This window comes from Oryctolagus cuniculus, chromosome 8 (assembly GCF_051225735.1).
Source record: "Oryctolagus cuniculus isolate XC-2025 breed Fujian yellow rabbit chromosome 8, ASM5122573v1, whole genome shotgun sequence".
In the NCBI taxonomy this organism is placed as follows: Eukaryota; Metazoa; Chordata; class Mammalia; order Lagomorpha; family Leporidae; genus Oryctolagus; species Oryctolagus cuniculus.
The window spans coordinates 126,065,275-126,090,908 of NC_142874.1; the positions used below are offsets into that span (position 1 = coordinate 126,065,275).

The following is a 25,634-nucleotide window of genomic DNA, read 5'->3' on the forward strand; positions in this document are numbered from 1 at the left end:
TAATCATCTACTTGGAATGAATAACAAAATGTTATATAACCATGATCTCAAATATTATCTGACTATAGGAGAGAATGAAATACAGATACACGCTAGAATATACATGAGCCTCTAAAACATTATCATCTTAATAACTTAGCCAATCAAAAAGAGCCACACATTGTATGGTTCTATTTATGTGAAATACCCCAAACAAGAAAATCTATACAGATAAGAAATAAATGGACTGTTGCTAGTACAGGCAATGGGAACTGGCTAATATTTATTTTGGGGGTTGCCAAAATGCTGTAATACTGATTGCTGTGGTGACTTTAAAAAATTTGAGAATGCGCTACAAACTATTGAATTATATCGTGAGAATAAGTGACTTTTATGGTTTATGACTAATATGTCAACAAAAGATTTTCAAAAAAGAGAAGCCTTTGAACATATCCTGGGCATGTTGATTCAGGTGCATTATTATTTTATTTCTAGTTCTGTGCCAACAGGATTATAGACACAAGCAATGTATCATTGTTATTGAAACTATTTTTTAAAATTTTACATAATTGAAATGTACCTGCTAGGTCATCAACTCTTAACTCCATGAACCCACTTGTAATAATAAAACTGTCATTACACACACCCATTAAACTATGAGGCCAAATGCTTTTTTTCTATTTGTCATACAGGTACTCTGATTGTTCATATGTGTGAATACTTTAACCCGGACGAGTTATATTTTAACTACATGATAGTTCTCCTTGCGTATATCCAAGAGCAGAGGCAGCAAGAGTTTGAAAGGCACATTTGCCTTTAACCAGGATGTCTACGAAGTGGATTTCGGTTCTTCTGTTGCTACAGCTGAGCTGTTACTTCAGCTCTGGGAGATGTGGAAAGGTGCTGGTGTGGCCAGTGGATTACAGTCATTGGATCAATATAAAGACCATCCTGGATGAACTCGCCCAGAGGGGACATGAGGTGACTGTTCTCAAACCTTCAGTTTCTGTTCTACTTGATTCCAACAAATCTCTTGGTATTAAATTTGAGATTTTTCCTACATCAATATCCAAAGATGAGTATGAGATGGTTTTCACAGAAGAACTCATGAACTTCGTTCTGGAATTGCCTAAGTATCCATTTTGGAAATATTTTTCAAAACTTCAAGAAATGTCAATGGAAGAATCCGATTTTTCTGAAAATATCTGTAGAGATGCAGTTTTGAACAAGACACTTGTGACAAAATTGAAAGAATCGAGGTTTGATGTCATTCTTGCAGATGCCCTGTGTCCCTGTGGTGAGCTGCTGGCTGAGCTACTTGAAGTTCCCTTTTTGTACACGCACCGTGTCTTTCCTGGCTACACTTATGAAAAGTATAGTGGAGGACTTCTGTTTCCCCCTTCCTACGTTCCTGTTATTATGTCACAATTAACTGATAAAATGACATTCATGGAGAGGGTAAAGAATATGTTGTATGTGCTTTATTTTGACTTTTGGTTCCAAACTTTTAATGAGAAGAAATGGGATCGATTTTACAGTGAAGTTCTAGGTAAGTCTTGTTTTCAATGGATATTGACTAGCCTGACTTCTTGTACTTTGGACCTGACCTAGTATGCTTATCAAATCAGGGAAACTTGTCTTGAAAAAAATATAATGATGAAATAAAAAGGTAAAATAATCTAACAAACTCAAAGTGCAACAGAAAAGCGAAGATTTTAGGTCAGTTAGAAGCTGATGACATTCACTCACACAGGACACTCCAAGAAGTCATAAACCTGCACAATAAAGCAATAAGGATGTCTCTAAGCAATTACATGTCCATTTCATTATACTCCTTATTTCATCTTGAAAAACAGTGATTTTTAGTTTGAGTGCCACGATGAATGCAGTCTAGGAAATAAACTATGCATTTCTTTCTTTTCAAAGTTTGTTTTATCTATATAAAGGGAACTGATTTCATGTATTTCATATATACAGTTTTAAGAGCTAACATATTGAGACTGGTGCTGTGGTGCAGTGTGTTAATGCCCTGGTCTGAACCGCCAACATCCTATATGGGCGCCGGTTCAAGACCCGGTTGCTTCACTTCTGATCCAGCTCTCTGCTATGGCCTAGAAAAGCAGTAGAAGATGGCCCAGGTCCTTGGACCCCCGCACCCACGTGGGAGACCTGGAAGAATCTCCTGGCTCCTGGCTTCGGATTGGCGCAGCTCCGGCCTTTGCGGCCAATTGGGAAGTCTACCATCAGATGGAAGACCTCTCTCTCTGCCTCTCCTCTTTCTCTGTAACTCTTTCAAATAAATAAATAAATATTCCAAAAAAGAGCTAACATAGCTATCTACATAGTATTGAGAAGTTTGTTTCCCCTCATGGTAAATAGTTTGCTTATTTTAAATTTCACATTATTTTATCACACTACCTAATGAATTCTTTCACAATTGGGAGATGTAGTGTCTGTATCCCAAACAGTAAGCCTATAATTTGAGCTTTCTAGTGATCGCAAATTTTTTTCACTAAATTTTAAATTTTATTTAAGTTATGCAAGTTTCATACATTTCATATATATCAATTTAGGAACTTAGTAATACTCCCCTCCCTACCCTCCCTCCATGCTCTAACCTTTCTTTAATTCTTTAAAAACCACAACCTCTTAGTGTAGGCATGTAAAGTATTAGTGTATAATTTCTTTCTTTTTACTTCTGAAGCAGTAATTATCCTGTAAAGGGAAAACAAGTGCCAAAAATTGAGGGGAAAAAACTCAGTTTCCACAGTTTTTGAAATTTTTACAGTTATCTGAAAATAGTTTGTATAATAAATAAGTATGAGATATCTAACATGAACCAAGACCAGTAGACAATATAACAGAATTATGCTATACTCTCAAATACTTCACAGTTTACCTGGATAGCCTAGAAACAAGTTATAAATGCTGCAAATAATCAGAGCACTCTTGGGAAAGATGTTTTCAGAGATACGGTAAGATCAGTTGGTTACAGATATTTGTTTACATCAGCAATAGAGTTTTTTTTGTTTTAATTTTTAATTTTTTTAAAATTTTAACTAGCATACAAATATATACGTAATTATGGGAACTATGTGAGATTTTTGTACATGAATACAAGCAGGATGAGTATATATATCTTTTCAAATGTTTAACACTTGCTTATAGTTAAAGCCTCCAAAAATCCTAAATCTTAACTGGATTTTATATATATAATAAAATATATGTATGTATATATATATATAAATGTTATCTGTTAATGTTATCTATCATCATGCTATGTATAATTAAACACACAAATTTTTTATTCCTATCCAACTATAATTCAGGACATATTAATCAGCCTTTTCCATTCCTCCCTTCTGCTCTCCCAGTCTCTGATTAGCTTCATTATATTTATAATTTCTGCGAGCTCATATATTTTAGACTCTACATAGTAGTGAGATACTGTGATACTTGTCATTCTTGGCTTGGCTTATATCTCTTAATATAAGGACCCTCCAGATCCATCCATGCCATTGCAAACGACAAGATTTCAGCCTTTTCATGGCTAAGTATCTCATAGTGTTGATATGCCATATTTTCTTTCTTTAGTCATCAATGGATGGACTTATAAGCTATTTGCATTTCTTGGCTATTGTGAACAGTGCTGCAATAAAGATAGGAGTGCAGATGTCACTTTGAGAGATGGATTTCATTTCCCATTCATATATATATGAATAAACATATATGAAGATTACATATATATATATACCTATATATATTTATACATACATACTCAGTATTGGAATTGTTGTATCATATGCATTTATTACTTTTGTAGCTTTACAGAGAAAATTAATACCTGCTTAAATGTATACTGGCTTAGTTTGAAAATTGTTTATGATAGTGAATATACTGCAGCGAGTTACAGATGTAGTGTCTTCTCACAATGTGCTTATTTTATATAAATATATCTTTGTATATTATATTTTATATATTGACATATATATTATATACATTGATCACATTAAATGCTTTTTTAACGAATAGTACTTTTTTTTAAGATTTTTATTTATTTATTTGAAAGTCAGTGTTACACAGAGAGAGGAGAGGCAGAGAGAGAGAGAGAGAGAGAGAGAGAAGTCTTCCATCCGATGGTTCACTCCCCAGATGGTTGCAACAGCCAGAGCTGCGCTGATCTGAAGCCAGGAGCCAGGAGCTTCTTCTGGGTCTCCCACGTGGGTGCAGGGGCTCAAGCACATGGGCCATCTTCCACTGCTTTTCTAGGCCATAGCAGAGAGCTGGATTGGGAGAGGAGCAGCCGGGACTAGAACCGGTGCCCATAAGGGATGCCCGTGCTTCAGACCAGGGCGTTAACCCACTGCACCACAGCGCCAGCCCCAAGAATAGTACTTTTTTAAAGATTTACTTATTTATTTGAAAGTTGGAGTTAAACAGAGAGAGAAGGAGAGGCAGAGAGAGAGAGAGAGAGAGAGATCTTCCCTCCACAGGTTCATTCCCCACTTGGCTGCAATGGCTGGAGCCGGACTGATCTGAAGCCAGGATCTAGGAGTTTCTTCTGGGTCTCCCACATGGGTGCAGGGGCCCAAGGACTTGGGCCATCTTCTACTACTTTCCCAGGGCATAGCAGAGAGCTGGATCAGAAGTGAAGCACCGAGACTAGAACTGGCACCCATAGGGGATGCTGGCACCGCAGGTGGTGGCTTTACCTGCTATGCCCCAGTGCCAGCCCCGTAAATAAAGACTTTTTAAAACAGCTTTGAATACTTTATACTTACTAAAGCCTCTTCTGAAAATCATCTGGCAGGGTCTGGTGTTGTCCCCCAGCAGGTTAATCCACAGCCTGCAGCACTAGTATCTCATACGAGCATCAGTTCAAGTCCCGGCTGCTTTGCTTCTGATGCGTTTCCCTGCTAATGCTCCTGGGAAAGCTGCAGAAAGTGAGTGAAGTACCTGGGCCCCTGACATCTTTATGAGAGACCTGGATGGAGTTCCAGGCTCCTGGCTTCAACCTGGTACAGCCCCAGCCATTGCAGCCATATGGGGAGTGAACCAGCTGATGGAAATTGTCTTTTTCTCTCCCTGTCTCTCTCTTCTCTTTCTCTCTGTAACCCTGATTTTAAATAAATAAACAAATCTTAAAAAGAAAGGGAAAATCACTAGGCCTATTCACTTTACCATTTTCTAATGTCCTGCGGTTTTTGCTTTCCTTTTCTCCTTCAGGAAGGCCCACTAAATTAACTGAGTTAATGGGCAAAGCTGACATGTGGCTCATTCGCACCTACTGGGATGTGGAGTTTCCTCGTCCACTCTTACCAAATGTTGAATTCATTGGAGGGCTCCACTGCAGACCTGCCAAACCCCTGCCCAAGGTAAACCTATTCTGGTTGGTTTTGTTCTGTTTGCTTTGCACTTGAAGTAAAATGATTCTGTGTTCCTCACTCAAGAGTGTTTGAATCACACTTAGGATGTTACAGGAAAGGGAGTATAGGATCCTCCCAATAGAAACTCTAGTTTTTCTACACCAGCACAGCTATGTAAGTATCATTTTTGTTATGAAATAATGAGAGTAATCTGGGAGACTTTGCAAATAATGTAAGTTAAAATAAGGCTTCACTATTCAACAAATAAGAAAGAATCATTCATTCATTCCCCACTCTTTCTTTCCTTCCTTCTTTTAAAATTTTCTATAGTACACTTTAATTATTTTATAATCACAGACTTAATAGTCCACTAAATATAGTGTTCAACAAAAAAAAGGCAGGAAGACCATTGATCCACAGGAAACCTCCTTTTGAAATTATATATTAATAATTAATCGCATGGTAAGTGAGGATTCTGAGTACAAAGTTTTGCAACAGTATCTATTTCATTATATTTAGGTACTAATTATTCATGATCCCTGTTCAAGACAGTGAGGCAGATTTTATTAAGGAGTCCCTCAGTAGATATAGAGAATATAATTGCCGAGATTTGGGCTTGACTCTGTATAAGAGGGAAATACAGAAGTATAGTGAAGATACAAGGGAATGGTCAGCAAACAGAAAGGTATTAAGGGACAAATCAGCAGTTAGGACAGACTCAGGCTAACCCAACCCAACAGTATTCTACTTAAAGACAGCACAGCGAGTTCAGACATTGCCATGTGGGTAAAGGATTCTGGTTTAGCTGATTGGGCAGCATTTTGATTGACACTGGACAATGTGGAGATACACACAGAAGTGACAAGTCTTAGAACTAAAGAAGACAACACTCTAGAAAAGATTGGCTGGAGACCATATAGGAAAGAATCTTTGTCAGTCCTCCTGTTGTTCAATGACAGAACGGTACCTTGCCATTATATCTCAGAGCAGAGCATGGAAGCATCCAATGTTAACTGGAAAGACCCCTTTAAATAATCACAGTAAGGATGTGGGAAGACAGTTTTTTGCATCAAAGCACCAAGTCAAGAGCATAAGAGAAACATTGGAAGCATAGGCTTAGAAATTTTTAGGAAGATATAAGGATTTTTCAAAAGGTTTATGACAAAATTGAAATAAAGATTGTGCACAGTCTCTACAAACATTTTATAGGCCCCCACATAATGGAAACTAGTCAATTGAAAATGCAATAATAACAGACATATTGTTATCTAGTCAAATTTCCAGGTAATCACAATTTGCAATAATGTTTCACTGAAACATAAAATTTCCCCCACTGTGATCACCAATGAAGGAATTTTACTGTTCTCTTGGAATTGAGTGAAGAAAGTCTGATCAGATTTCTCTAATTATTTACATAAGTGCAGAAAGAGTGCAAATTGACCTTGTGCACTTTTTTGAGATTGTGTTCCTGTTCCTTCTTTTACAAAGAATCTCAGAAATATAAAAGCTCTCAAGTTTGGGAAGTAAAATCAAGAGCCAGACTCCAGACTTAACTGACAGTGAAGTGTGAATATTTCTTTTCTCTGTGCTTGAATATCTCTTTCCTTCATGGTCCCCAAGATATCTTAAGTTTCCTTGACCAAGCAAGCATTGGCCTTATTTCCTCCTTTACAGTGTAAGAAACACCGTGAGCCCAGTGCTAGGCCAGTTTTTCAAAGTTCCTTTGAAAGCACAGGCTCTGTAAAGTCAATCTGAGTCCATTAAATCAGATTCTATGGACAATAATGTCATTTATAACATTCCAAACTCTGAGCAATAAAACCAGTGTCTGCAATTCAAATTGTTATAAGTACAGAACTCTACTGAATTTATGCAAATAATTATATCTCTATTAAAAATCATTATGTTTCTGAATTCTGAAAATATCAGTAGAAAGAAAAAGTAAGTGTTATCTGTTCACAAATGTATTGTTTCCTAAAGGGTTATATGTTAAAATAATTTTAATAAGGGGCGGTGCCATTGGTTAATCTTCCACCTGTGGTGCTGACATCCCATATGGGCACCAGGTTCTAGTCCCATTTGCTCGTCTTCCAGTCCAGCTCTCTGCTGTGGCCTGGGAGTGCAGTGGAGGATGGCCCAAGTGCTTGGGCCCTGCACCCGCATGGGAGACCAAGAGGAAGCACCTGGCTCCTGGTTTCAGATCGGCGCAGTGCGCTGGCTGTAGCAGCCATTTGGGGAGTGAACCAACCGAAGGAAGACCTTTCTCTCTGTCTTTCTCTCACTGTCTAACTCTGCCTGTCTAATGAAAAAAAGAAAAAAAAAGAAAAATGAATTCATCAAATATTAAAATTCTACTAAAACATTTTTACAAAGTTTCAAACAGGAAGGCTATAAAAAAGTTACAATCTTCATCAGTACATTCATGCTTAAGTCATTATTTTAGCTTTACATTGGGTTAAGAGTTTTATAAACCAACAGTTTCTGAAGATACAATAAGCAGTTCATTTTAAACCTCTTTTCTTTTAAAATTTTTATTAATATAAGAGAAAAAATTTGAAGAATTTCATAGTTACATTTCTAAGAAGATAACTATAATGTAATATGTTCCCTCCCTCTCTCTGTCCCTCAATATCACTCCTTCCTTCCTTTCTTTTTTCATTTCTTTTCTTTTTTTTTTTTTTGACAGAGTTAGACAGTGAGAAAGAGAGAGAGAGAAAGGTCTTCCTTTTCCATTGGTTTACCCCCCAAATGGCTGCTACCGCCGGTGTGCTGCACTGATCCAAAGCCAGGAGCCAGGTGCTTCCTCCTGGTCTCCCATGCGGGGCAGGGCCCAAGCATTGGGCCATCCTCCACTGCACTCCCGGGCCATAGCAGAGAGCCGGACTGGTAGAAGAGCAACCGGGACAGAATTCTGCACCCCGACCGGTACTAGAACCTGGGGTGCCAGCACCTCAGGCAGAAGATTAGCCAAGTGAGCTGCAGTGCCGGCCTCTTTTTTTCTTTAATTTTTGCAAAAACATAATTTCAGTCTCTATAAAATCAAGCTTAGTGCACCACTAACCATAATATTTAAAAAGTAAAAAGTAGAAAGACCACAGTTCCACAGGAATGTAAATAACGGCTAAAAGCAACAGTTAAATCACAAGACATCTGTTTCATTCCTATACATTTGTTTTTGTATTCTGTGTTAACTACTGCATATCAGAGAAAACATGGTTTTTGTGTTTTAGGAACTGGCTTTTTCACTAAGCATAGTAGTTTCCTGTTGCATCGATTTTGTTGCAAGAGATAGGATTTGATTCTTTTTATGGCTGAGTAGTATTCCATCATGAATATATACCACATTTTCTTTATCCAGTCATTAGTTGATGGACATCTGACTTGATTTCATATCTTAGCTATTGTGAATTGAGCTGCAATAAACACGTGGGCACAAATAACTCTTTCATATGCTGATTTCATTTCATTTGGGTAAATTCCCAGGAATGGGATGTTTGGGTCATTTGGTACTTTTATTTTCATATTTCTGAGTAATATCCATACTGTCTTCCATAATGGTTGCACTAGTGTAGATTTCCACTAACAGTGTGTGAGCATACCTTTTTCCCCATATGCTCACCAGCATTTATTAATTTTTTTTGATTTTGGGTGATTGCCATTCTAATCTGAGTGAGGTAAAAACTCATTATAGTTTTTATCTGCATTCCCTGATGACTAGTGATCTTGAACATCTTTTCATTTGTCTCTTGGCCATTTGTAATTCATCCCTTGAAAAATACCCATTCATGTCCTTTGGCCATCTCTTATCTACATTTCCTGTACTAAAATAATAACCCCCAAATAAAGGACCCAAGAAAATTGGCAGAACAGATCCTCAGTAAGAGTTTGAAAGGGGGGTTTGGCTCTGCTGAGATGTTCCCATGGGGAAGTTACAGAACCTGTTCTCAAAGAGAGACCATGAAAGGGAAATTTCCCAGCCCATGAATCAGAGAATAATCCTCATTCCAGAGAGAGAGCCAGCAAGTAACATGTCCAGGCTAAAGACAGCTTTTAATCAAACAAGCCTGGGAATTTCACTAGCTCCTGCTTGCCTGCGACTCTCAGTCACCTCCTTGTAACAGAGACACCTAAATATTCCCAACCTCTTCTTCAGCCTTAAGACAATACTGAGACTCAAAACCATCAGAATGTGCCCTTGGCAGCTTCCGTGTGGCTTTCTACAGAGCCGTGGTTTGGGCATTTTACTCACTAACTGATCCCAGATCAGTGGGTCACGAGTGAAAACAAAAGGTTCAAAGATGCACACTTGCATCTTGGGTAAGAGGCCCAGGACTCCAAAACAAATCTAACACTCTCTGAGATGTAGCATGAAAACCGTTAAGGAAAAGTGGAATTCATGACACTAGGTAAAGACAGTAAGGCAAATTTTATCTGGGACTGTCCACAATAAATATGCAGAGTATGAAAAAGAGATTTTGCAGAAAAAGCAAGAGATTGAACTCAACTCAGAATACAACAAAAAAGGGGTGGGGGTGGAGGTGCTATATTGGAATCCTGAATAGAAATTTAGAAACGTTAAGGGTTAAGAGGGATTTTAACCACAATGACCTGATGGGATTATTGCTGAAAGGCAGCCGAAGGTGTTCACACATCAAAGGGGGAAGAAAGAGGAGCCATTTGTGAACAAATTGACGGTGACCAGATTTCGAGGGTGGTAGATTATTATAAATTAATTTAGCAGGATTCTAAATTAACAAAATTGTACTTACATTGGACAAAACAGAGAAGAATGTACAGGTACCCAAAGAAAATGGGAGCTATTTGACAGGAAATGTCAGAGAAATCTGACCACAATGTGTCAATAGTATGTAGTGGCTGTATTACATTTCTTAAACAAACATGTACACACATACACTGGCATTATATACATGATAATGATAATTGATCTTTTAATAGTGTTTGCTATGCTGCAGCTCTTTTGAAATGAGTCAAATCCTTTCTCCACAGGAAATGGAAGACTTTGTGCAGAGCTCGGGAGAAGAGGGAGTCGTGGTGTTTTCCCTGGGGTCAATGATCAGTAATTTGCCAGAAGAAAGGGCCAATGTGATTGCATCAGCTCTTGCCCGGCTTCCACAAAAGGTTCAAAAACATGTATTATGGTAGCAATTTACTATAAAGACTATTAAAATCTTTAAAAGTCTGATTATTGAAGCTTCCTCTGCCCAGTAGACCATTATATCTATAATTTATCTCCAAAATAACTTTTAAAAGAAAAATACACATGTCAGGTGATAAATAGTATAGATATTACTGGTGATTATACAAAACTATTTGCATTAACATTTTGATCAGCAAGAAAAACACTGGGTACAGTGTGAGTTTGTATCATACTGGTATTGCAGGCTGGCATACCATAATTACCAAATTCTGCCTTGTCATTTCCTTATTTGCCAAGAAGAATTGCTGAAAGCGATGTGCACAATACAGATGTTTGCAGAAGGGAGGAAAATATTAATGAGTAATGACACTAGAACCGTAACAACAAGCAAGTTTTGAAAAAAGAACAAAGACTGGATTGCATTATACAAATTAGTCTTCACATGCAATTTGAGTATTTTTACTTGCCCTGTATTTTGCAATATGCCGATTCATTGTGCTATTCATAGTGATATTCAGAGAAAGAAAGGGCAGGGCTCACCAACCTTGAGCCTAAAGACCTGCCAATTTGATTTAGAGAAAGTAAAAAACCAGCCTTCCCTGATGGACATGGTTCTGCCAATGTCTAAATTAGGAACATGAAGGGATGGGATCCTGTCTTTGGGATAAACCTTGTACATTAAAAAAGGTGGCCCCATTAAGCCAAAACACTATTATAAAATCAATTATGAAGCAAGTAAACTGTGCTAACTGTCCTATTGCTCACAAATTAAAAGAAAACAGGTTGATACCAAATTTCTAAGAGGGCTAGCACAAAACTTAGATGTGTAAAACAAAGTAGATATGTAGGTCATTAGGAATTTGCTATAGAATTTTATACAAGAATTATAATAGCTATCTATTTCTTTAAAAGTTCAGTTTGTCATTGGTGATCTCCTTTGTTAGAGTATCACAATTACATTCTTCTAGCTAAATATAAAAATAAGGACATAAAATATAGATATTCTATTTACATTAATGTATTATACTTTTCATTATTTAACATCCCTTAATTATTTCCTATCTCTCATGTGAAAGGCACTTAAGCATGTGAACTGTTAATCTCTTAAGAACTCTAAAATCCTGTAATTTGGAATTCGATTAAGGTAGGATTTTTTTTCCTGAATAGGTTCTGTGGAGATTTAATGGCAAGAAACCAGATACCTTAGGACCCAATACTCAACTGTATAAATGGATACCTCAGAATGACCTTCTTGGTAAGACTATGAAGAAGAATGGATAAAACAGGAGAAATAATTTGGTAATCAATAGGAAACAAAATCATTAAGTATTTATTAATAACAATATTTTAAATGTTATTGTTATGCAAGTTTCATATATTTCATAGATACATATATATGTATATATAGTATGTATGTAGTATATATATATAGCATGTATGTAGTATGTATATATATATGTATATATAGAGAGAGAGAATATAGTGATCCTCCCCACCCTTCACTCCTTCCTATCCATGCTCCAACACTACTTCCTCCTCCTTCTACTGTTCCTAGATCTATTTTCAGTTTATGTAACACTCAAAGGTTAACCCTATACTAAGTAAAGAGTTCAAAAAAATAGTATGAAGAAAACAAAAACCACTATTCCTCAAAAGAAGAGACAAGGCCTATAAACAGTCATAGAATCTCAAAATGTCCATTTCATTCCAATATATTCCATTTTAGGTACTCTATTTGTTACCACAGATCAAGGAAAAATGATATCTTTTTGGGACTTACTTATTTCATGGTTTCCAATTTCATCCATTTTGTTGCAAAAGACAAGATTTCATTTTTCACAGCTGAGTAGTACTCTATAGTCTATATATAATATAATTAATTTATCCAGCCATCAGTTGTTGGGCATTTGGGTTGATTCCATATCTTAACTATGGTGAAGTGAGCTTCAATGAACATTGGGATGCAGATAACCCTTTAAAATGCTGATTTCTTTTGATTTGGGTAAATTTCCAGAGTTAAAATGGCTAGATCATATGGTAGGTCTATATTCAGATTTCTGAGGTATGTCCATACTGTCTTCCACAGTGGCTGGACTAGTTTAAATCTTCACCAACAGTGGACTAGTGTACCTTTTCCCCATATCCTTGCCAGCCTTTGTTGTTTGCTGATTTCTGCATGAGAGCCATTCTAACTGGGGTGAGGTGAAACCTCCTTGTGGTTTTGTTTGCACATCCCTGATGGCTAGTGATCCTGAATGTTTTTCATGTGTCTGTTGGCCACTTGAATTTCCTTTCTTGAAAAGTGCCTGTTCAAATTCTTTGCCCATTTCTTCTTGAGCTCTTTATAGATTCTGAATATTAACTATTTATCAGTTGCATGGTTTGCAGATAATTTCTCCCGTTCTGTTGGTTGTCTCTTCGCTTTGCTAATTGTTTCTTTTGCAGTGGAAAAACTTCTCAGTTTGACATAATGCCATTTGTCAATTTTGGTTTTGATTGTCAGTGCTTCTGGGATCTTTTCCAAGAAGCCTTGTTTTAGCCAATGTCTTGCAGGTTTTCCCCAGTGTTTTCCAGTAATTTGATTGCATTGGGTCATAGATTTAGGCCTTTGAACCATTTTGAGTGGATATTTGTATAAGGTATAAGGTAGGGGTCTAGCTTCATTTTTCTGCATATGGAGATCCAATTTTCTAAGCACCATTTTTTGAAGAGACTGTTCTTTCTCCAGGCACTAATTTTAGCTCCTTTGTCAAAAATCAGTTGGTTGTAGTTGTGTGGATAGATTTCTGAAGTTTCTATCCTGTTCTATTAGTCTAAACATATGTTTTTGTGCCAGTACCAAGCTGTTTTGAATATAACTGCTTTGTAGTATATGCTGCCTAAAAGAAACACATCACACTAACAAAGATACACCCAGACTGAAAGTTAATCCATACTAACAGAAAACAGAATAGGGCAGTTGTAGCCATCCTAATATCAAACAAAATAAACTTTAACAAAAACTGCTAAATGAGATAAAGGAAGGCACTATGTAATGATAATGAATAAGGGATCAATTCAACAGGAAATATGACAATAATAAATTTATATGCACTCAATTACACGGTGCCTCGATATTTAAAATAAGTGTTAATGGATCTAAAATGAGATATAGGATACGATACAATAGTAATGGGGGACTGCAAAACCCCACTTTCAATAATGGACAGATCTAGACAGCAAATCAGCAGAGTAACAACAGAGCTGATTGACACTATTGCCCAAATGAATCTAAATGATATGTAAAGAACTTCTTATCCCACAGTTGCAGAACACACATTCTTCTCATCAGTACATGGAACTTTCTCTAGGATAGACCATATGCTAGGTGATAAAGCAAGTTTCAGCAAATTAAAAAAAAATCAAAATCATATCATGCATCTTCTCTGAGCACAAAGAAATGAAACTGGAAACCAAAAACTCAGGAATCTCTAGATAGTATGCAAACACATGGAGACTAAACAACATGCTCCTGAATGAACAGTGGGTCAAATCAAAAGAGAAATCAAAAAAATTTCTGGAATGAAGACAACAATATAACATAGTAAAAGTATGGAATACAATAAAAGCAGTGTTAAGATGGAAATTCATAACACCTGGTACCTAGTCAAGAAATTGGAAAGGCACCAAAAAATGAGCCATCAATGCATCTCAATGACATAGAAAAACAACAACAATCCAAACCCAAAATTAGTAAGAAAGAAATAATTAAAATTAGAGATGAAATAAATAAAATCAATACCAAAGATTAATAACAAAATATCAGTGAAATGAATAACTGGTTTTTTGAAAAAATATACAAAATTTATATACCATTGACCCAACTACCCAAAAAAAGAAGAAGAAAAATCAATAAAATTAGAGATGAAAAAGTGAATGTAACACAAATAAATAAAAAGAATCATCAGATATTACTACAAAGAGATGAATACTAACACATTGGGAAACCTAGAAGAAATGAATAGATTCCTGTACACATACAATCTATCAAAATTGAGTCATGAAGATCTAGAAAACCTAAACATACCAATAACCAAGACAGAGATTGAATCAGTAAAAAAGACCCTCCCAAGAAAGAAAAGCTCAGGACCAGACAGCTTCACTGCTGAATTCTACCAGACACTTAAAGAACTAATTCCATTTCTTTTCATGCTATTCAAAACAAGCAAAAGGGAGAGAATCCTCCTAAACTTTTTCTATGAAGCCAAGGTCACCCTAATTCCTAAGCCAGAAAAAGATACAACAGAGAAAAAGAACTATAGACCAATACCCCTGATCATCAATAAAAATATTTTTTAAAAATCTTACTTCTGAGTGAGTGTTTGGTGCAGTAGTTTGAGAAGCCTTCATTCCATATCAGATTTCCTGGATTTGAGTTCCAACTCAGCTCTGGATTTCAGCTTACTGCTAAATGCATAGTCAGGGAGGTATCAGGTCAGATGGCTAAGTAGTTGGATCTTTGCCATCTATCTCAGCTCCAGATAAAGTTCTTGACTCCTGGGTTGTCCTGGCCTAGCTGGGGGCTTATGCGGGCATTGGGGGAGTAAACCAGCAGATGGAAGGTTACCTTCTGTCCCTAGGCCACTCTCTGTCTCCCTACCATTCAAATAAATAAACAAAAGTTTTAAAACTACCCTAACTTCTTCAATGTTATAAGACTTTTTGACTTTGGGAATAAAAGTTTAAATAAAAATCTGGTGTTTTATTATATATAGTCATATTTTTATAGTTAGAATCAAAGTATCTATTTCATCTATAATTGTCTCTAACAGACAACTTTTCAGCAACTTTCTGGATTGTCTTTCTATGTCCTATTTCTAGTTTTCCCTTGTATTTCCCCACCACGAGAGTATTTTAGAAGCCAAGTAAAAATCACAGAATCTCATTGATTATGATTCTCTGTGTATTTTCCTGTGGGGAAAAAAAATCCCACAATCTAATCATGTAGTGGAAGTGCCTTTCATGAAGTATAATCTTTCCTTTAATGCCAGCACCATGATCCTCTCACTGTCTGCTGATTTACACATACCATATAACAGAGTTTGTGACCTAATTATTTAATTAAAAGAACACTATCTATGTGACGTCTATATTTTGCACAAGCTGTTTCTTCTATCTAGGATCCACTTTTTCATATTTTCCACCTGCCTATCCTTTATTCATTATTCAAGTCTCAACTCACATACTACCCCTTCCATGTGGCCTTCACTCTCTTCCCCAGTGGACTTAGGTGCCACTTCTGAGATTTGAAACAACTTCAATGCAGTTTCTTGGTGATAGAAATCTGTTTTCTACAAAACATTTTAACTTTCAGTTACTTTAATCTGTGAATGTCTCATAATATTATAACATTAATGATGAACAATTTTGCTGAAATTCACTCAATTTCAGGTCATCCAAAAACCAAGGCTTTCATAACTCATGGTGGAACCAATGGCGTCTACGAGGCAATACACCATGGTGTCCCTATGGTGGGCCTTCCTTTGTTTGGGGATCAGTTTGATAACATTGTTCACATGGAGGCCAAGGGAGCAGCTATTAAATTGGACATAATCACAATGTCAAGTTCAGATTTGCTCAATGCTTTGGACACCGTCATTTATGATCCTTCGTGAGTATAACATTTTTTAAGTTGGTAGTATTTATAGATGGAATTCTCTTGTCAGCCTTGAGTATGAGTATCATCTGTTCTTTTAAGTTTAATTTTGAGAAAAGTAAAATGACTTAACCATTGTAAAATGTGCTTTAGCTTTCACCCAGTTATTTCAAAGCTGTAAATCAATACCATAGATTCACTGCATGATTAATAATGGGTAAAACAATATTCTACACAAATATTTGAAAATATTATAAATTAAAGACTGCAGTTTTGTGCATGACAAAATCTTCAGAAGAAAAGAATAATGAAATTAAAGAAATGAAATAGTATTTTTAAATTCAACACCCAAGCTTTCTGAAACTATATGACTTTTTGTTCAATAATTGATTTTTATTTTAGCATTATTTTAAAAATATTTTTGAGATATATTTGCATATCATGATATTTAAAGTCTAAATTTCAAATGAATCTAATACATTTGTAAGGTTAAGAAACTCTCATCAAAATAGAGTGTTGGAGCTTTTTTTGTCACACCAAAATTATACCTGATACGTCCTAAAGTAAATTTTGCCTTAACCCCAAGTCCTGTGCAACCAGTAATTTACTTACTGTTTCTATGAAACACCCTATTCTGGAGATTTCCTCTCAATGGAATCCTACGATGTACTCGCCTCTTTCTGTCATCATGCAGTTGCAACTTGCTTCTTTCTGTTAGCATGATTTCACTTAGAATAATATATCTTTACTTTATCTAGCTTATCAATGTATTATTAGGTTGTTTCTGTTTAATGTTGATTAATGTTCTTTGGTATGAATATACCACATTTTATAGATCCATTTATAAGATTAGGGATATTTTGGTTGTTTCAAATTTTGGCTGTAATAAAAATGGCAATACATGCCTTTTTGTATAAACATATGTTTTTATTGCCTTTGAGCAGTTCCTCAGAGTGGAATCACCACACTTTATACAAATTTCATGTTAATGGGAATGTTTCAAAATATTTTCCATAGTAGTTACAGCATTTAAATTACTACTTCCAGTTCCTTCACAACATTGCTAAAATTGTTATTATCTTTGTTTTGTATTATAGCCAATTTATTGGATGTGATGTGATATCTCATTTAGCTCTTGATTTCCATTTCTTTTTTTGGTTCAAGACAATAATTTTCCATGTGCTTTGTATTACTTCAGATTTTTTGGATAAATGATTATTCCAATCATGATCATGTCCAGGGGTTAATGTACATGGTCATGTGCAGGTCCTTCTAAATGACCACGACCGCTTTTCTTGTATGTTGCTTCTTATCTTTCCTTGAATTCTAAGAATTATTTTTATATAATAGATACAAATCCCTTACCAGAATATGATTTGATAATATCTCTCACACTGGATGGTTAATCTATCACTTTCTTGAAGGTGTCTTTTGTAGTACAGAATTATATAGTGTTAATACAATCATCTTAGGTAATCAAATTTTCAACATCTAAAGCAAATGATGTTACATAATATGTGTTCCCTCGCATAGCTACTATCAATTCAGCATCTATCACTGTTATCAATATTGATATTATGTGAATAAAGAATCACCTGTATCACTTGTAGTTAAAAATGTGTTACCAATATGAAAAGGCAATAAAACTTCATGATAAAAATGCCTTATGAGGCGACAAGGGGGTCAGGCACTGTGACATGGTGTGTTAAGCCTCCATTTAACCGACCACCAGGTAAAGTACCAGCTGCTCTGCTTCCAGTCTAGCTTTTTGCTAGTGTACCTGGAGAAGCAACACATGATAATCCAAATACTTCATTTCCTGATACTCATTTTGGAGAACTGCATGGAATTCCTGGCTCCTGGCTTCAACATGACACAGCCCTGGCCATTGGAGGTATTAGGGGAGTGAACAAGCAGATGGAAGATCTCTCTCTGTCTCTATCCTTCTCTCTCTCTGCCACTCTACCTTTCAAATAAATAAATAAGTATATTTAAAAGGGCACAAGAAATAATAGAAAGACAATATAATTCAGGATAAAAATAACTAGAAGAAAATATAAATAAACATGGAAGATTTAAATATTAATATATCAGAACTTACATTGGATACGAAGAGAAAGATCATTTAAAGACTAAGATGTCAAACTGAATGTTATATACTGACTATATCCACTTTACAAGACATGTTAATATAAATAAACAAGAGGGTGCATGTATAAAGGTAGAAAAATCTATTTACCTGGTAACCATTGTAAGCTGTTGGAATTATGTTTATATTAGACATAGTAGACAAAAATCAATGCTAAAAATAAAGAGAAACACTTCAGAATGTTAACTAGTAAATCTTGAAATAATGCAAATCTCAATTCATATACAGCTATTTCGCAAAGTATCAAAATAACAAAAGTAAACTGACATAAAAATATTCTGAATATTTGTATTTTTTATGTCAGTTTACTTTTGTTATAAATATTCAGAACCATAGTTACAGTTTGAAGATGTTGTATATAACTCTCAGTAACAGAAAATATTTTTTTTTTTAAAAATGAATCAATAAAGGTTTGGGAGCCAGCATTGTGGTGCTATGTTCATGTCCCAACTGCTTCACTTCACATTCAGCTCCCTGCTAATGGCCTTGGAAAAGTAGTGGAATATGGCCCAAGTACTCCCACCCTTGTGGGAGACCAAGATGAAGCTACTAGCTGCTAACTTCAGCGTGGTTCAGCCCTGTCTATTGTGGCCATCTAGGGAGAGAACCAGCAGATGGAAGATACAGATACTTTCTCTCTCTCTCTCTCTCTCTCTCTCTCTTTCTCTACCCACCCTGCCCTGTAACTCTGACTTTGAAATAAATAAGCTTTTTAAAAGATCTTAAGACCATAATTATTAAAAGTAACCAACGTGAGCTACACATACCCCCAAACACAAGTGCAAAGGGGGTTCAAAATATTCACGGAAAATTCACATTGTCTATTAATTCCATTTTTCCAAAAACATTTAGTAATTTTTTGCTTATTTATTTGAAAGGTAGAGTTAAAGGGAGATAGGAAGAGACAGAGAGAAAGAGATTTTCCATTTGTTGGTTTACTCCCCAAAGGCCACAATGGCCAGGGCTGGGACAGGCTGAAGCCAAGAGCCAGGAGCTCTTTTAGGTCTCCACAAGGTTTGCAAGGCCCAAGTACTTGGGTGATGATTTTCTGCTTTCCCAGATACATTAGCAGCAAGCTGAACTTGAAGTAGAGCAGCTAGGACATGAACTAGAGCCCATATGGAATACCAGTGTTGCAGGCAGTGGCTAAACCTGCTATGCCACAACACCAGCCTCCCCAAAACATTTTGAAGTCTTGTCATACATAATGAAATCAAATATAAGGTAGTTCTGGACCATTTTTTTTTTTAATTCAGTCCATGTGGAATATTTAAGACTTTTTTTTTTTTTTTTTTTGACAGGCAGAGTTAGTGAGAGAGAGAGAGACAGAGAGAAAGGTCTTCCTTTTTCAATTGGTTCACACCCCCAAGTGGCTGCTATGGCTGGCCCGTTGTGGCCGGCATGCTGCGCTGATCCGAAGCCAGGAGCCAGGTGCTTCTTCCTGGTCTCCCATGCAGGTGCAGGGCCCAAGGACCTGGGGCAAACTCCACTGCACTCCCGGGCCACAGCAAAGAGCTGGACTGGAAGAGGAGCAACTGGGACAGAATCCGGTGCCCCAACTGAGACTAGAACCCAGTGTGCCAGTACCACAGGCGGAGGATTAGCCTAGTGAGCTGCGGCGCCGGCCATAAGACATTCTTAAAAAATATGCATTACAAAACATTATGCATGGATTTCAATTTTTTTCACTAAAGTAAGATCCTTGAATTTCATTTTCCATGATCATTTTAAAAGATTCTCATGTATACTTACTTAAAGATACATACACACACACACACACACACACACACAGATGTATATTTATATATACATAAACACACATACATATCAAAATTGAAAACATATTTTTCAAGAGTATGTGGAATAAATACTGAAATTAATCATATGCTGAGCCATAACCAAGATGCAGAAAATTTGAAAAGATTCAAATATAAAAGGGTATGGGGTAGATCTTTAGCACAGCATGTCTGCATCCTATGTGAGTTCAACTCGCCACTCTACTTCTGAATCTAGCCTTCTACTAATGCATACCCTTGGAGGCAGCAAGTGATAGCTTAAGTGTTGAATCCCCTTACAACAATGGAGGAGACCTGGATTGAGACCCAGTCTCCTGACTTCCACCTGGCCCAGGTTGGGCTGTTACAAGCATTTGCAAAGTGATACAGCAGATGGAAGATCTGTCTTCCCCATGTCTGTCTGTCTGTCTGTCTCTCTGTCTCTAACTGACTTTCAAATAAAATTAAAATAAATAAGTAAATAATTTTAAGAAAGCATGTATTGTAGAAAATATTTGATAAAGAAAGTAAAAGTCTTTAAATTTTGAAAATTAAACAATGCACTTCAAATAACTAAAAGTTAAAAAAAAAGTCTTGATTAAACATGAATCTTTCTATCAGGAAGTCGACACTGAGGTATATACCCAACAGAAATATATAAATATGTAAAACTCAAGATACATACAAAATGGGTATAACAGCATTAAAAGTAATGTTGAAACACTAACAACCAAAACATCTATCAATCACTGAATCAAAACATAATCATGGCGTTAAACACAATGGACTATTACACAACAATGCAATTAACTAACAATGTCCACACAAAAGACACAAATGAATGCATATTATAGGATTCCAGTGTATTACCAAGCAGAATTTATCTATGGTGCAGAAATCAGGATGGTAATTACTTTGGGGAAGGAGGTAGTACTTACAGAGTCCACAAGGAGGCAGTGCTTCTACCCAGATGTGCCTGTGTTATCTGATTAGTAAGCACACCGATCTCTTCCCTTCACCATAGTCATCAAGCCAATTATGAAGTTGCCAGCAGTTCACTTAGGACATCTGGATTCTTTTATGTTTGTCCAACATAAAGTTAATTTATATAAATACTTGTATAACATATTTTAAAAACCTAGGGTGAATGACAAAAAATAACAAAAAGCAACAGGAGAGGTACCTTCAGCTACTATATTATTTGGCCAGGGACAAGCTTCTCAGAGAGAAAGTATTTATGCCAACATATCAATTAAGAGGTAAAAACACACCTTGTGGACAACAAGAGGAAAATTATCCAGGGGAGGACTTGGAACAGTAAGTTTACAGGTGTTCATAGAGAAAATACTTCTCGGCTTCAAAAGAAAACTACAAGGCAGTTGTGTCTAGAAAAGAGTGTGCATAGGGCAAGCAATAGAAGAGGACATTTTATAATGTGTCACCTTGCAGAGATTAATAATTCAAAGAACAGTTTTTGATTTTATTCTAAATCTAATGAGAAGCAAAATAGAAATGGTAATAGGAAAATATCTTGACCCAACACATTATATTTAATTTTATTATTTTTAAAAGGATTTATTTATTTGAAAGGCAAAATTACAGAGAGAAAGGGAGGAATGAGAGATTACAGAGAGAGAGAGAGAGAGAGAGAGAGAGAGAGAATCTTCTATCACTGGTTCACTTCCCAAATGGCCACAATAGCCAGAGCAGGAATTGTCTAATGCCAGAAGCCAGAAACCAGAAGCCAGAAGCTTCTTCAAGGTCTTCCACGGGTGTGCAGTGGCCCCAGGACATGGGCCATCCTCCAGTGCTTTCCCAAGTGCATTAGCAGGGAGCTGGATTGGAAGTGGAGCCACCGGGACTCAAACTGGTGTCTATGGGATGCTGATGCTGCAGGCTGGTGCTTTAACCTACTGTGTCACACAATGCTGGTGCTCCTTTAAAAGCTTTAAGACAATAGTTCTCAGAATGCATTTCCACTATCTCATTTAGATTCTTTACCTTTTTTCTCTGCTGGGAAAGGTTTCTTTTACTTGGGATTTTCCATTTTCACTTTGAAAAATCTATGTCAATTCTAAGATGATCCAAACAAAAAAATACCTCTTCTACAGCTATAATATAGCACTCGTTTTGAGTCAACTTTATGAGACTTTGCAACAACCTGTCATAGAATGATGTTCGTTGCCAAATTAACTTCCTTTCAATGTTGCTATCTTTATGTTTTTTCCTTTAGATATAAAGAGAATGCTATGAGATTATCAAGAATTCACCATGATCAGCCCACGAAGCCCCTGGATCGAGCAGTCTTCTGGATCGAGTACGTCATGCGCCACAAAGGAGCCAAACACCTTCGGGTTGCAGCTCACGACCTCACCTGGTACCAGTACTACTGTCTGGATGTGATTGGGTTCCTGCTGGTCTGTGTGGCCACTGCAATGTTCATCATCATAAAATGCTGTCTGTTTTGTTACTGGAAATTCGTTAAAACTGTTAAAAAGAGCAAAAGAGAGTAGTTGTATGTTGGCCTGAAACTGAGAGGCCTGATAGATGGAAGGTCTCCAGTTTAATTCAACAAAGTGAGGATAAGATGCAAGTTTACCTTCTTCCTGTGATGAACTGTTTTCAACCTACTTGGAGAAACCAAAATTTGTTTTCCAAGGTTTTATAAAACCTCTTTAAGAGTTGGAAATAAAAAAAAAATGACCTAAATGAATGATCTCTGTGAGTGAGATCCCAATGGAAAGAACAGGTCTTCAAAGAAGGAGGTACCTTTCTCTGAAGGGAGGAGAGAACTTCCACTCTGACTACGACCTTGTCTAAATATGATCAGAGTCGGTGAACTCAAAAGGCTTCCATAGCCTTGGCAACTCATGACAAGAGCCTAGGGTGATTACTGATGCCATAAACAAGAGTGTCAATTTGTTAAGTCAACAACAGGAGTCACTATGCACTTACTCCTCATGTAGGATCTCTGTCCTTAATGTGCTGTACATTGTGATATAATGCTATAACTAGTACTCAAACAGTATTTTTCACTTTGTTTCTATGTGGGTGCAAACTGTTGAAATCTTTACTTAATATATGCTAAACTGATCTTCTGTATATAAAGAGAATTGAAAATGAATCTTGATGTGAATGGAAGGGGAGAGGGAGCAGGAAAGGGGAGGGTTGCGGGTGGGAGGGAAGTTATGGGGGGGGAGCCATTGTAATCCATAAGCTGTACTTTGGAAATTTATATTCATTAAATAAAAGTTAAAAATAATAATAAAAAAAAGAGTTGGAAATAGTTCAAACCAAAAATACATTTACAAAAAAAAAAAAAACAGGAAAAACAATAAAAATAAAACTGCTTGTATGCATATTGAAATTATGATTGAAATTTACAATTTGGGGGCCGGCGCTGTGGTGTAGCAGGTAAAGCCGCAGCCTGCAGTGCCAACATCCCATGTGGGTGCCAATTCGAGGCCCGTCTACTCCACTTCTGATTCAGCTCTCTGCTATGGCCTGGGAAAGCATTAGAAGATGGACCAAGTCCATCTTCACCCACATGGAAAGATCTAGAGGAAGCTCCTGGCTCCTGGCTTCAGATCAGAACAACTCCAGCCATTGCGGCCAATTAGGAAGTGTGTTTGGGTGGAAGACCTCTCTCTCTCTCTGCCTCTGTGTAACTCTGACTTTCAAATAAATAAATAAATATTTTTTAAAAATTTGCAATTTATGTTTAAAAATCACTGAGCTTAACTATGTTTCACAAGTTCTACAGAGACCCCAGAGTTTTAAGAAATCTACACTTGGGGCTGGTGCTGTGGCAAAGCAGGTAAAGCCACTGCCTGCAGCACTGGCTTCCCATATGGGTACCGCTGCGAGATCTGGCTGCTCCACTTCTGATCCAGCTCCCTGCTAGTATTCTCAGAAGTAACTGCTCTTGACTCCTGGCTTCAGTATGGCTCAACCCTGGCTGTTGCAGCCATTTCGGGAGTGAACTAGCGGTGGAAGATTCTCTCTCTCTCTCTCTGTCTCTGTCTCTGTCTCTCTGTCTCTGTAACTCTGCCGTTCAAATAAATAAATAAATTGCAAGAAAAAAAGAAAATATCAGAAGTAAAAAGTACATTTAGAAGCTGGTGTTTTGGTTTAGTAGGTTAAGCCACCACCTGTGATGCAGGCATCACATATGGGTGCCCAGTTCATATTTTGGGTGTTCTACTTCCATTCCAGCTCCCTGTAAATGTGCCTAGGAAAGCAGCAGAAGTTAGTCCAAGAACTTTGGCCCCTGATAGCCATGTGGAAGACCCAGATGAAGTTCCTGGTTCCTGGCTTCAGCCTGGCTCAGCTCTGACCGTTATCGCCATCTGGAGAGTGAAACATTGAAAGGGAGATCAATGTTACTCTGTCACTTCCTCTCTCTCTGTAACTCTGACTTTCAGATAAATAAATAAATAAATAAATAATCTTTTTAAGAGTGCATGGAAGGTATAGGCATTTGGCACAGAGGTGATGCTGCTTGCAAGGCACACTTCCCACATTCAAGTGCCTGGGATGTGAGTGCCAATTCTGCTTCCCAGCCAGAGTTACAGTTAATGCCTTCTCGGGGGACCATTGGGTGATGGCTCATGTGCGTTGTCCTTGGCACCCATGTGGAGAATAAGACTGCTTTTCAAGCTCTTGGCTTTGCACTTGGCATTTGGAAGATGTAACAGTGAATGGAAAGTCTCTGCTTGTGTTTGTTCCCTTTTTCTATCTTCCTTTCAAATAAAATGAAAATAAGTGACTAAAAATTAAAAGTTAAAACATGCATTTAATCCACTTGTCCTACTGAACATACTAGATTATCAAAGAATGCACTGTAGGGTATCCATTCTTTCCCCTCATGATCAAAGGTCTGGGTGGGACCTGCAGTTTCCCAATCTGTGCTTAACCACTAATTTGCTCCACTAACTTTTAAACTTCGTAATTAATGAAAACAGTATATCAAAGGTAAACATTATAGAGACACAAAGATTAAACATTAAAATACTTTTCTTGGGGCCGGTGCCATGGCACAGCAGGTTAACTCCCTGGACTGAAGGACCGGCATCCCATACGGGCACCAGTTCTAGTCCTGGCTGCTCCACTTCCAATCTAGCTCTCTGCTATGGCCTGGGAAAGCAGTAGAAGATGGCCCAAGTCCTTGGGGCCCTTGCACCCATGTGGGAGACCTGGAGGAAGCTTCTGGCTCCTGGCTTCGGATCAGCACAGCTCCGGCCGTTGTGACCAATTGGGGAGTGAACGAGTGGATAGAAGACCTCTCTCTCTCTCTCTCTCTCTCTCTCTCTCTCTGCCTCTCCTCTCTCTGTGTAACTCTGACTTTCAAGTAAAATAAATACATCTTTTTTAAAAAACTTTTCTTTTTAATTAAGTATATGCCTCTAGACTGTTACTCTATGCTTTTACAAGTCTATAAATCTTTTATTTTTCCAAAGAATTTTTTTTTAATCTCTGGATTTTTTTTCTGAGACAGGCATCCAACTTTTTCCCTATAATCTACCTGTTTTCTGTAACATTTGTATAACTTGTAATATTCAATGGATGTGTG

At 37.0% G+C, this 25,634-nt stretch overlaps 1 protein-coding gene across 1 annotated transcript; it reads left to right on the top strand.

Moving 5' to 3' along the window:
- Positions 1–666: 666 nt before the first annotated feature.
- On the top strand, positions 667–24,510 carry LOC138843006 (UDP-glucuronosyltransferase 2B31-like). Its single transcript, XM_002717141.6, has 6 exons — positions 667–1,528; positions 5,206–5,354; positions 10,353–10,484; positions 11,671–11,758; positions 15,934–16,153; positions 22,296–24,510. Exons 1-6 carry the CDS (start codon positions 805–807, stop codon positions 22,573–22,575), a joined length of 1,593 nt encoding a protein of 530 aa, XP_002717187.1. The 5' UTR covers positions 667–804; the 3' UTR covers positions 22,576–24,510.
- The last annotated feature ends 1,124 nt before the right edge of the window (positions 24,511–25,634 follow it).